Genomic DNA, 13,049 nt, shown 5'->3' with positions numbered 1-13,049 from the left:
TCATTTTTATCACGTTTTAAATACGTGATATGAAAAACGTAGTTTTTACGTCGATTTGTCCCACCATAATTCACGTTTTAAATACGTGATATGAAAAAAGTAGTTTTTACGTCGATTTTGCGTCGTTTTTTAGATTTATTTTTCATTTTATGGTTTTAAAAATACACAATAATTGAATGGGTCCGCCACATGGTTTGTCTAGTGTGGCTAGTGATTTTAGTAAGTAATTTTGCCAATTTGGTAAAATGAGCTAAAAAAATAATTAGGTACTAAAATAGTTAGTAATTTTGCCAATCTTGGCAAAAAACAAAAAAAAAATACCTACTAAAATCGCTAGCCGAGTTTAGCGAACCGACTATATCACTCAATAATGTGTGTTGCCACTATGGTTCTGGATGGCACTTATCATTCTATTTGGCATAGAATTGATCACATTTTGGATATTCCTTTGGGAAAAGTGGTATATTTCCTCAATGAGAGCCATTCGAAGCTCTTCACAATGTTGTTGGAGCGGGTATACATTTTACATGTCTTCTGAGAAGGCTCCATATATGCTCAATAGGATTAAGGTCTGGATTTTGGGCAGACCAGTCCATTTTTGGAACACCAACATCTTGAAGATACTTTGTTACAATCCTTGCCGTGTGTGATCTCGCATTATCAGCAATAGTGAGAACGTGATCTCTGACTGTTGTCTTCCTTTTGGTAGCCATACCGGGTGGCGATCCGAACTTAAAAATTATTGCTAAGTTCTCTGCACAATTTGACGACTAACATTCAATTGGCTTGCTCCATTTTCCAGCAATGTAACAATCTGGACAGACATTCAATGTTTTTCCATCGTTATTAAGAAATACACTACACTGTAAGGAGATCATTACAATAGTTCACACAGTTCTCAAAACAATGAATTCCAAGAAGCTTCATTGATTCGTAAATAATGAGTTCTGAGAATTTTGTGGTTTAATAGGTTTTGCTCTTTGCGGGCTCATACTAGCTTCTCAATATATGATAATGCTTGTAAACTTACCTAATCTGAGTCAATATATTACTTACTCGTAATGTAATGTCTTATTATGATGGGGTAGAAGTATACGAGAACAAACAAACACATTAGGAAGATCAGGAGATCGGGAAATAGAAATAAATCAAAACTTCATAAAACTCCCTATACCTGTATTTAAGAACCCATATAAAAAGGTTAAAGGTAAGTATAGCTTATTTTTTAAGAACAATTCAAAAATGTCATCAGGTATAGGGTGTTCCATAAGAAAAAATATGACTTTGATATAAACCACTCTTAAAATAAAAATGTGTGTACCATTTTTATATATTCGGCTGCAATACGAAGGAAAAACAATCTTACTTTTTAATTAGAATAAGGAGTGCAGCCAGTCCCTTTAACTGCAGTTTTCTGCTCTTATTGGAGCGTCATCAGAAGGAACGTAGGCACTGTTCTCCTTAATCCAATCAAATCGCATCGAAATGTTTTCCCAAATATTGCAGCCAAAATGATGGTAATGGGTGGCTAGCGCCATCTGGCCGTAAAAATACGAAGCAAGTTTTCAATCCTAATAGCAAATAATTAATATTGAAAATATCAAAAATTACTAAAAGATTTTTGAATTGAAAACTTACTGGTACATCCCCATGTATACGCCTCCAAGACTTCTACAATTTGCAAGTCATATGGATGCTGCAGTAAAGACGATAGGGAAGGAATTCTAAACTTTGCAATTCAAATCCCCCGTCTGCAGCTGGCTAGGAACTGAAAGATGCACCATAGTTACTCTACTGAGTAATAAGAAAATAAAATAAAAATGTGTGTACCATTTTTATATATTGCAGCCTGTATAATTCACATTATTTTTAGATTGTAGTGTTAATGGCCCCCTATATTTCTGTGAAGAATTTTTTTAATGTACAGAGACCGAGGCGAATAAGATGAACCACCGTGTATATAAACAAATTAACAAAATATTGTTCTGAAGCTATTTCCTTCTGGCATTTTTATAATCAACTATTTCTAATGGGAAATAAGCCATAATTTTACCAAAAAAATGATTTTATTAACGTTTCGAAGCCCAAATCGTTAAAATAAAATCATTTTTTTGGTAAAATTGTGGCTTTATTTCCCATTAAAAATAGTTAAATTAACAAAAATATTCATTGTAAATAGAAAAGTATATTTAAAGTAAAATATGTTGCGAACATTTAGGCGTTACCATTACCACATTCTGTCAAATCAAAATAATGTTTTTAGGTTAGGTTTAGGTTATTTTACATTTTACCTCAAGAAATGGCTAGTTCTTTATGGAATATTTGTTGTAAAAATATAAATGGAAGCATTAACTCTGCGGTAAATATATCTGTAAGACATGGTCACCATTTAAGAGGTTTAGCTCCAGGCGTTGCTAAATCGTTGGAAACCAAATTAGCAGGTAAAACTGTTACCAATCTATAAGACTGTTCCTATCCTACATACTGTATTTCCTTTTCAGAGGCTAATTATAAAGATCCTGCTATTCATTATCGTGTAGATATTGGATTGCCTCCTCCTAAGATTTCCAGATCAAAAGTTTTACAAGAAAGATTAAAGATTTTAAAAGAGCAGAAAAAGAATCCAACCTTAGAAAAATTAGCCAGAGATAAAAAGTGTAAGTAAAACCACAGCTACAGTTGAGTCCATGGTTCTTTACCCGTGCATCATCATTTTACACCTTGGCTGCGTTTAGAGATATTTATTAATTTACGTTGGGTGCGTTAGGCGGCATATATGTCCCGTATACGTTGGTGTAGTATGAAGTCTATTTGTTTCGTAACGCAGCCAAGGTGTTAAAGCATATGCAATAAGTCGTAAATTTACTCCATGCAACAGCAAGTGACAGAAAGTGATTACTGCTCGGATCACGGAATATCTTATAAAATTAGACGTTATCAAATAAATAGAATGTATATTAGGGTTGCTTTTGCATAGGTGCTTTAACAATGTTGTTCTGAAGCTATTTTCTTGTGGTATTTTTACAATTTTAACTATTTATAATGGGAAATAAGCCACAATATTATTAAAAAATGATTTTTATTAACGTTTCGATGCCCAAATCGGGTGCCGTTGTCAAAATACAAAATACTACTAACATAAACAAAAATGTTGTTGCTTAGTAAAAAAATTCTTCTAATAATTTATTTAATTTGACTCATTTATATCGGCAATTCAGATACATATAATACATTTTAAAGTAGAAGACTTTAAAATGATATTGCCAATATTTATGAGTTGCGTTCCTGGGACGACTTTGCTGAAAGATAGTTCATTCGATTACATGAAATCAACCCCAACTCAAGAATATCCATCACAAAAAAATGATAGCATGTGATCTGTCTTTAAAAAGACAACCACATGCAACGGTGACATTAAAATTCTCGCGTTAGAGATCTCATAGTAAATCACGAGGGAAAACCAGGAAAAACCTCGTGATACTATCCCGACATCATATGTATTTGGTCTTACATTTAATTTACTCTCAAAATTAATACCAAATTCTGACTTAACTATAATTTTGTTTAAATTATAAATAATATCAATAATACATGGATATATAAGTAATACTAAAATATAAAATATGTACTAACTCGACTATTGACGTACTAATTGTGGTTTTTTCTTTCTATTGACTTCCTCTTTCAGTATGGGTATCCACATCCTACTGCATTCCACCGAGGAATTTGCAACACAATTGGTTTCGTTTAGCATAATTAGAGCCGCTTCTTTGATTTTTCTCTTTTTACTATCTGTTTCTTTCAGGACTATACTTGAATCTCTCCACTGAACTCTATGTTCATTATCCCATGCGTGTTGACATATTTGAGATCTATCAAATTCTCTATTTTTAATATAAGATTGATGTTCACTTATTCTAACGTTTAATGGTCTGGATGTTTCACCTAAATAAAACTGTTCGCATTCACAATTTTCGTTAGAACAAGTAATTTTGGCTCTATCATATAAGGATTTTATTATTCCCTTTTTAATGTTGATGTTGTGATTTGATTTGTAATTGAGATATCTGTTGGTATGTGTTGGTTTTCTATACACTTGAGTCTCATATCCAGTATCCTTCTTTGAGACTAAAACATCGAGGAAAGGCAGGGTGTTATTATATTCCTTTTCCATTGTAAATTTTATTGTCTCTTCTTGATCGTTTATAATATTCAGGAATGTATCCAACAATTCTGATCTATGAGGCCATATTGAAAACACATCATCTACATATCTCCACCATACAGTGGGTTTTAAATTTTCTTTAGAAATGATATTAGTTTCGAAATCCTCCATAAATATATTAGCCAATAATGGAGATAAAGAGAAGCCCATTGCTAGACCAAAATTTTGTTTATAAAATTCATTATTTAGTTGAAAATAGGTATTATTAGTACATAATGTCAATAACTCCATTATAGCTGATACATTTAGTTTTGTCCTAGTTGTCAATGTATCCATCATTCTCTAATTTCGTTTTGATTATGTTTAAAGTTTTATCTAATGGCACATTTGTAAATAAACTGTTTATGTCAAAACTTACTAAAATATTATTTGGATTAAACTCAATAGTTGATAATTTGTTTAAAAAATGTTTTGTATTTTCTATAAATGTGTCATCATTATTAGCAAATGGTTTTATAATGTTTAATAAAAATTTTGATAGTTCACTACAAGAAGAACTGATGGTACTACAAATAGGTCTAAGTGGTATGTTCGCTTTATGAATTTTCGGCACTCCATAAAAATGTGGTGACTTACTGTAATGAGATGTCATTAATTTTCTTTGATAGTATATTAGATCATTTTTAAATTTGAATAAAGTTCTATAGATTTTGTTTCCCAGTGTTTTCGTTGGATCCTTCGTTAATTTGGTATAAGGTCCATTTGTAATTAGATCTGTAATTTTGTCCTCATATTGTATTTTATCCATTATTACAGTTGCATTTCCTTTATCCGCTGGTAGGATCGTTATGGAGTCATCATTTTTTAAAGTTTTTAAAGCTTTCATTTCCTCTTTACTGATGTTCTGTTCAATTTTATTTGTCTTTTCCAATTCAAGTTTACATAGTACCCTGTACTGTTATTTTTCATGAGTTGGTAAACACTGGGATATTTTTTCCACTGAACTAATTATGTCTAATTTTGGAATAGATGGATGAGTAACAGCATAGTTTAAACCCTTTGACAATACCAAATTCTCCATTGCATTTAACTGTCTATTTGATAGATTGACAACTGTCGCTAATATGTCATTATTTCTATTTAGGTTATCAAAAGTATGTATACTATTTTGTTCTAAAAGAATATTAAATTTATTTAAATGTATATTTCTTTGTTTCTGGTATGAATTTTGATAAATTATGTGTAAACTAAAAATAGTTCGATCAAAATCAGAATTTGATATCATTCCGAAAAGCAAATATTTAATACTTACGATGTCTTGTCCAATAAAAAATAAATTTGACCTGTGAAATTGTAACCTTTCCCGGATCATTGACAAACTGGCTCTATGTAGAATATTTTGGATTTTGTATGTAGAATTTATATAATAATTTAGTAATTAAATATGTAGAATTTTAATGTCACCGTTGCATGTGGTTGTCTTTTTAAAGACAGATCACATGCTATGATTTTTTTGTGACGGATATTCTTGAGTTGGGGTTGATTTCATGTAATCGAATGAACTATCTTTCAGCAAAGTCGTCCCAGGAACGCAACTCATAAATATTGGCAATATCATTTTAAAGTCTTCTACTTTAAAATGTATCATATGTATCTGAATTGCCGATATAAATGAGTCAAATTAAATAAATTATTAGAAGAATTTTTTTACTAAGCAACAACATTTTTGTTTATGTTAGTAGTATTTTGTATTTTGACAACGGCACCCGATTTGGGCGTCGATACGTTAATAAAAATCATTTTTTAATAATATTTTGGCTTATTTCCCATTATAAATAGTTAAAATTGCTTTAACAAATTGATAAAGAACCATGGACTCAAGTGTAATTGGTCAAGTTTTGTTTATTTTGTAACAATTTAATACATTTTTTTTTAGTGTTAATAAACTTAGAAGAAACAAATAAAGAATGGTTAAAAACGCAAGCCCCTGTTGATATAAAAAAGGTCGCTGACCACTATGGTGTATTTGAACATTTGTATGGCGATGCATATTTTCACCCACGAGTTCCTTTAAACATTTTTTATGAAACAGAGAACGGAAGTTTGCCTGTATATTATGGAAATGTTATAAAACCTTCTGAATCAGCAAACGCCCCTACTGTTTCTTATGATAGTGATAGTGATACACTATGGACATTAACGTTGGTCAATCCAGATGGACATTTTACTGAAACATCGAGTGAATATATTCATTGGTTTATGTAAGTGATTTTATATATTATTCCAAAAATCCTGAGAAAACTAATAAATATTTTTAAAAATTTAAACGCAGAATGAAAGATTACGTTATTACCGAGGACCGAAAGTCCCTTAGAATAAGTAAAAAGTTTCTTTTGAATAAAATATTTGCAATTAAAAATCACACTAAATTTTATCTTTTATTTTCTACCCTGTAACTTATTAAAATAAACATTTTATAGAACTTTTCAGGGACTTTCAGCCTCAGTAATAATGTAATCTTTCATTCTGCGTTTCAATTTTTCAAAAATATTTATTAGTTGTCTGAATACATTTAAAATACATTGACCATTTTGACAGACGTTTTCCTTGGGTAGGCCAAATATGTGAATTTGTCCACCACTTCAACAGTAGAGTTATCAACCGTGAATTGGTGACCGATATTTCTGGATCTATTGTTGGGTGTGATGCCATTGTCTTAGTTTTCTCATTTACTTGCAGGCCCATATTTTTTGAGGCATGTGAGAAGGTGGTATACATTCAGACCTGGAGCAATTATTCATACCTGGGGCAATTTATATATGTATAATAATGCTTATAAACATCTTTTTGCTTTTTAGTGGCAACATTCCAGGAAATGACTTGCAAAAAGGAGAGAAGTTGGTGGAGTATTTGCAACCTTTTCCGCCAAAGGGCATTGGATTTCACAGGTTGATATTTGTTTTGTATAAACAAGATAAGAAATTAGATTTTTCATCATATAAGAAAGAAGGGCCTTGGTATGTACATGTATATATGAATTTAAATATTATTTTTACCACAGGGAGAAGAAAATAATAAATATTTCTTGTTTTAGTTTAACCCTGTCAGATAGAACCTTTAATACATATGATTTTTACAAAAAATTCCAAGATACTATGACTCCAGCTGGTCTGGCATTCTTTCAGTCAGATTGGGATGCGTCTTTAAAAGAATTTTATCATAATAAATTAAGTAAGTATATGGTGTAATTTATCTTAGCACATAAAAAAATGTAAAAGGCCTAAAGATATATGTAAAGAAAGAGACACCAGAGACACATGAAACAAAACAAAATGCCACAAATACAATAATCTAGAACTACTAAATGCGAGAACAGAAGCAGAGAAAACACCGTTCAGGGAGAGTTATAGAGAAGCTAATAAAGGCTAGCTTTTCATTGTATACCATGTGGACCAATCATACTGTTTTTTCTCAAAATTCGCAACACCTTGTGGAATATTCTAGCATTTAAAAAATACTGAAATTAAAATAGCCTGAGTTTCTTTTAATATTCTGTTTTTTTATTCATTCGCTTATGTTGGATAACAAAAAAGTTAGGTACTTTAACAACTAGCCATGTTCTTCATCAGTACAGGGTGTTTCTAAATAATAATGGGCGCATATGGGTAATATGGCCCATGTCATATCGTGTCTCAGAAACGAAGCTTTTGCGGGCATATGTTTATAAAGCAAACAGTCATTATTTTTTCATGCAGAATTACTCCTTAAAGTTTGTCGCACTTATTTAGAAACACCCTTTCCTTTACTGATGAAGAACATGGCTAATTGTTAAAGTAACTAACTTTTTCCTATATTGGATACTAAAGTATCCAACATAAGCGAATGAATCAAAAAACAGAATGTTAAGAAAACCTGAGGCTATAGTTGGGTTTTAATTTCAGTATTTTATAAATGCTAGAATATTCCACAGGGTGTTGTGAACTTTGAGAAAAAACACAGTTTGATTGGTCCACCCGGTATACAACGAAAATTTACCTGTTTAGCAACAATATTATTATAGCGATATTGTTAGAGAATAAGGCTATAAGCTATAACATAGTATAGATATTAAAGAATCACTTAAATCGGACAACAGGCTTAGGAAATTCGAGACATAAGAAATGGCCAATTTTGTGGCCGTCTGTGTTTTCTCTCGACACGCAGTGTATATTTTTACTACTCATTGTTACAGTTTTGTTTCAAATTCTGTATGATACGGCATGGAAGTATATAAAAAATTCATTTGTTTCTTTTTTATTATAGATATGAAGGAACCAATATTTGAGTACGATTTTGCCCCACCATATATTAAAAAACAAGCTTGGTTTCCAATTAAAGAACCATTTAACTTGTATATGGACAAGTACCGAGATCCAAAACAAATTAACAAAGAGTTTTTAATGAGGAAGTTGAAAGACGTACATCCATTTAAGGCTCCTCCACCTCCATTAAAATATCCCAATGCTGTGTACTTTGAGGGTTATGTCCCTTCTTGGTTGAAACTAGAAATTAAGAAATCTAGACTTAAATGGGGCAGAATTAATGATATTGAATAGATTAGTATGTTTTGTTTGTTTTAATAAATACTTTATAAATTGTTGTGCCTTCTTATTTTTACATCATCACCATCATTGGCTCTACAACCCATGGTGGGTCGTGGCCTGTTCCAGAATCAGCTTCCATTCGTTCCTATCCTTCGCCTTGGTTTTCCAATTTCGCACTCCTAACACTCGCAAGTCGTCATCCAGCTGGTTTTTAAGAGCACACAGTAGCGATCAACAGGTAGCAACAAACGCGGTCCAAGATTGCACTAAGCAAAAAAATTCTTCTAATAATTTATTTAATCATTCATAATTTAATCATTCATAAACTCATTTATATTGGCAATTCAGACATATATTATACATTTTAAAGTAGAAGACTTTAAAATGATATTGCCAATATTTATGAGTTGCGTTCCTGGGACGACTTACTGAAAGATAGTTCATTCGATTACATGAAATCAACCCCAACTCAAGAATATCCGTCATAAAAAATTATAGCATGTGATATGTCTTTAAAAAGACAACCAAATGCAACGACAGTAAAATTCTCGCGTTAGAGACTTCATAGTAAATCACAAGGGAAAACCAGGAAAAACCCTGTGATACTATCCCTACATCGTAAGTATTTGGTCTTACATTAATTTACTCTAAAAAAATAATACCAAATTCTGACTTGTAACATGTTTAAATTATAAATAATATTAATAATACTAGATATATAAGTAATACTAAAATATAAAATATGTACTAGCTCGATATTATTGACTTACTAATCTTGGTATTTTCTTTCTATTGACTTCCTCTTTCAGTATGGGTAACCACATCCTACTGCATTCTACCGAGGAATTTGCGACACAATTGGTTTCATTTAGCATAATTAGAGCCGCTTCTTTGATTTTTCTCTTTTTACTATCATGATTCTTTCAGGACTATACTTGAATCTCTCCACTGAACTCTATGTTCATTATCCCATGCGTGTTGACATATTTGAGATCTCTCAAATTCTCTATTTTTAATATAAGATTGATGTTCACTTATTCTAACGTCTAATGGTCTTGATGTCTCACCTAAATAAAATTGTTCGCATTCACAAGGTATTTTATAAATGCAATTCTTTGTTCTTTCTTGATCATTGTTAGGTTTAGTTTTAGATAGAATAGATCTCAATGTGTTTGTTGTTTTGAATGTTGTTGAAATGTTGAATTTATTTCCTATTGTTTTAAGTTTCTCGGATAGTCCTTTTATATAATATTATAACTACTGTTTAGCTACCTTTGCCGACGACACCGCCATATTAGCAGTAGGTAAAGATAACGTAGAAACAGCCAATAAACTACAAAATGCGATGAGCAAATTCCAAAAATGGACTAAGATGTGCAAGATTACATTGAATGAAAGCAAATCAGTACATGTTGATTTCACTAATAATAAAATTCTGTACGCACCAATAAAAATTAATGGACAAGACATTCCTTATGCCAACACAGCCAAATACCTGGGCTTAATCCTAGACACGAAGCTTCGCTGGAAAGCCCATGTAAAGAAAAAGAAGGAAGAATTAAATATCAAATATAAAAAATTATACTGGCTACTGGGAAGATACTCAGGGTTGTCAACGTATAACAAGATGCTAGTCTACAAACAAGTTATAAAACCAGTATGGTATCCAACTATGGGGATGTACAAAAAAGACAAACTTGAAAATAATACAAACTTTTGAAAACAAAGTATTAAGGGGCATAGTTAACGCACCCTGGTACATCCGTAATGACGACCTCCACAAGGATCTACGAATAGAGCCCGTCCACAAAGAAATCCGAAAACACGCAGAAAGTCATGAAAAAAGACTTCTTCTCCACGAAAATATTGAGGCCATCCAGCTCCTGGACAACTTAAACCAGAAAAGATGACTGAAGAGGACCAAACCTCACGAGTTGGTGTAGTGTGCGACAAAGCTAATAGCGGAGTATTGCGCGACTAATGTGCAAGCAACGTGTTGGTGTAGTGCGTTATAAAGTGAAAAGCAGCGCTTTTTGTGATAGTAATAATAAAGACAACTAAGAAGACATCAAAGGGTGACTCTTAGATATTAAGCAGTTAGTAAGATAGGACAGATAAAAAGTTACTCATTGGTTAAAGACCAGATTATAGCACTTAGCAAATAAAAAAAAAAGAATTTATGAAAAGCTTCTTCAGAAAATTTAGACTAACTATAACATTAAGCTTCTAAAACTGAAGTACCTACCTATTTTCACATAAATAACCTGAAGTATAACAAGTGAGAAGTGGCTTGTGGCGGGTTAACCAAATTTTATATTAATTTATAATTCGCTCTCTCACCATCAAGCGAAGTATTTTGAGCTCCTAATGTTAAATGCACTGCAGTGTTATCAGTAGCGGATCCAAGGAGGGGCATGACCCCCCCCCCAGACGAAAATAAATATTAATTCAATAATCCTAAAAAAGAAAATCCGAGACCCGTCAAACAAAAAAAAATTAGGCCCATACAAAAAATAATTGAATACCCACTTATCCTAGGGGTGGTAAGACTAAGAGACCTTGCTTCAGAGAAAAGTAATTAAATCGCCATCAAGATACATTTTTTTTTTGTTTAATGTTTATTTTGCAATCTGTTACATCATACAATAACAATAAGCATACATGTTGATTGGTACAATGTCGTGAGAGAGAGTTTGTCCAATGATCCACTCTCTGTATGCACTTTTACATTCTTACATTTATGTTAAAAAACAATAAAAATTTGTAACTTTACATTATTACATTGATATTAAAAAATAAAATAAAACTATCACAATTTAAAATTAATTTCATATGTACAATTATTGCTGTTAAAATGGTAGATCCAAGGGTGTTCTTATTTTCAGCCTTCGGGTTTCCTCACTGTTGTCAAGCAGATTAATTGCCAGTGTGTTTGGATGTTGCTCTAAGCGTCTTAGGTAGTTTGTGCTAAGCTGTTTAGTCACTGCAGTAACCGTTGGCATCTCTAGATCATTATAAATGTCTCGGTTTGTTACGAACCAAGGAGCATCTACTATACTGCGCAGGGCTTTTGACTGGAATCTCTCGATGATAGCAATGTTCGATTTAGATGCTGTTCCCCATAACTGGATTCCATAGGTCCATACTGGTTTGAGAACGGTATTGTAAGCTAGTAATTTGTTCCGCAATGATAATTGTGATTTTCTGCCAAGGAGCCAGTACAGCTTTTTCCATTTAGTATCCAGCTGCTTTCTTTTTTTCCATATGTGGGTACGCCAGGTTAGATGTTTTTCCAGGTGTATCCCCAAATATTTTACGCTGTCTGTTTTAGGTATTCGTTCATTGTTGAATGTAATGCTTGGCGTTTCACCATGGCATTTTGTGAATGTTATGTGTGCAGATTTACTTTCATTTATTGTAATTCGCCATTTCCTTGCCCACGTTGCTATATTGTTGAGACTGGTTTGTAGTGTTGTCGCTGCTACTTCAGGATTTCTGTTTACTGCTAATATAGCTGTGTCATCAGCAAACGTAGAGGTGACTGTGTCATCAGTACATGGCAGATCAGCTGTGAAGAGTAGGTATAAGACTGGGCCTAAGACACTCCCTTGTGGGACTCCTGATTTGATGATGCGTAGTTTAGTTACTTCATTTTCGTATCTGATTCTGAAGTATCGTTCTTCTAAGTAGGATTTTAGAATCAAATATATTGTTGTTGGTAGCTGCTTTTTTAATTTGTAAAGAAGTCCCTCATGCCACACCTTGTCAAAGGCTTTGCTCACATCCAAAAAAGCTGATTCACAGTAACTTTTATCTTCGAATGCTTTGATGATTGTGTTAACAACACGATGCACTTGTTCTACTGTCGAGTGTTTCTGACGAAACCCAAATTGATAGTCTTGGGATTAAGCTTTTTGCTGCGACAGTTTCCATCAGTCTCTTCATCAGTAACTTTTCCATTATTTTTGACAAGACTGGTAGTAAACTGATTGGTCGATAGGAGCTAGGTTCATTTGGCTGTTTTCCCTGTTTACGAATTAATATGATTTCTGCTACCTTCCATTGTGCAGGGAAGTACTTCAGTCTTAGAACTGCGTTGAAGAGTTGCGTCAACATAACGACTGCTTTTCTAGGAAGTTCTTTTAATATTTGGCCGGTAACCAGGTCATAGCCAGGTGCCTTCTTGGGGTCTAGGTGATTTTTTATAACGTCGTAAGTTTCTTGTATTGTGAAGTTTTTAATAGGCTCCATTTGTTGCTCGTTTTCCTCAAGGAATGCATATATTTCGTCGTCATTAATTC

General features: G+C 32.6%; 1 protein-coding gene across 1 annotated transcript; it reads left to right on the top strand.

Moving 5' to 3' along the window:
* The first annotated feature begins 2,244 nt into the window (after positions 1 to 2,244).
* Positions 2,245 to 8,801, top strand: LOC126881091 (39S ribosomal protein L38, mitochondrial). The gene is made up of 6 exons (XM_050645131.1): positions 2,245 to 2,441; positions 2,502 to 2,657; positions 6,102 to 6,426; positions 7,024 to 7,182; positions 7,260 to 7,396; positions 8,468 to 8,801. Exons 1-6 carry the CDS (start codon positions 2,300 to 2,302, stop codon positions 8,758 to 8,760), a joined length of 1,212 nt encoding a protein of 403 aa, XP_050501088.1. The 5' UTR covers positions 2,245 to 2,299; the 3' UTR covers positions 8,761 to 8,801.
* Positions 8,802 to 13,049: the final 4,248 nt, after the last annotated feature.

Source organism: Diabrotica virgifera, chromosome 3 (assembly GCF_917563875.1).
Source record: "Diabrotica virgifera virgifera chromosome 3, PGI_DIABVI_V3a".
NCBI classification, from domain to species: domain Eukaryota; kingdom Metazoa; phylum Arthropoda; class Insecta; order Coleoptera; family Chrysomelidae; genus Diabrotica; species Diabrotica virgifera.
Note: the sequence above shows the minus strand (reverse complement) of the source record. Positions and strands in the feature narration are given on the sequence as shown.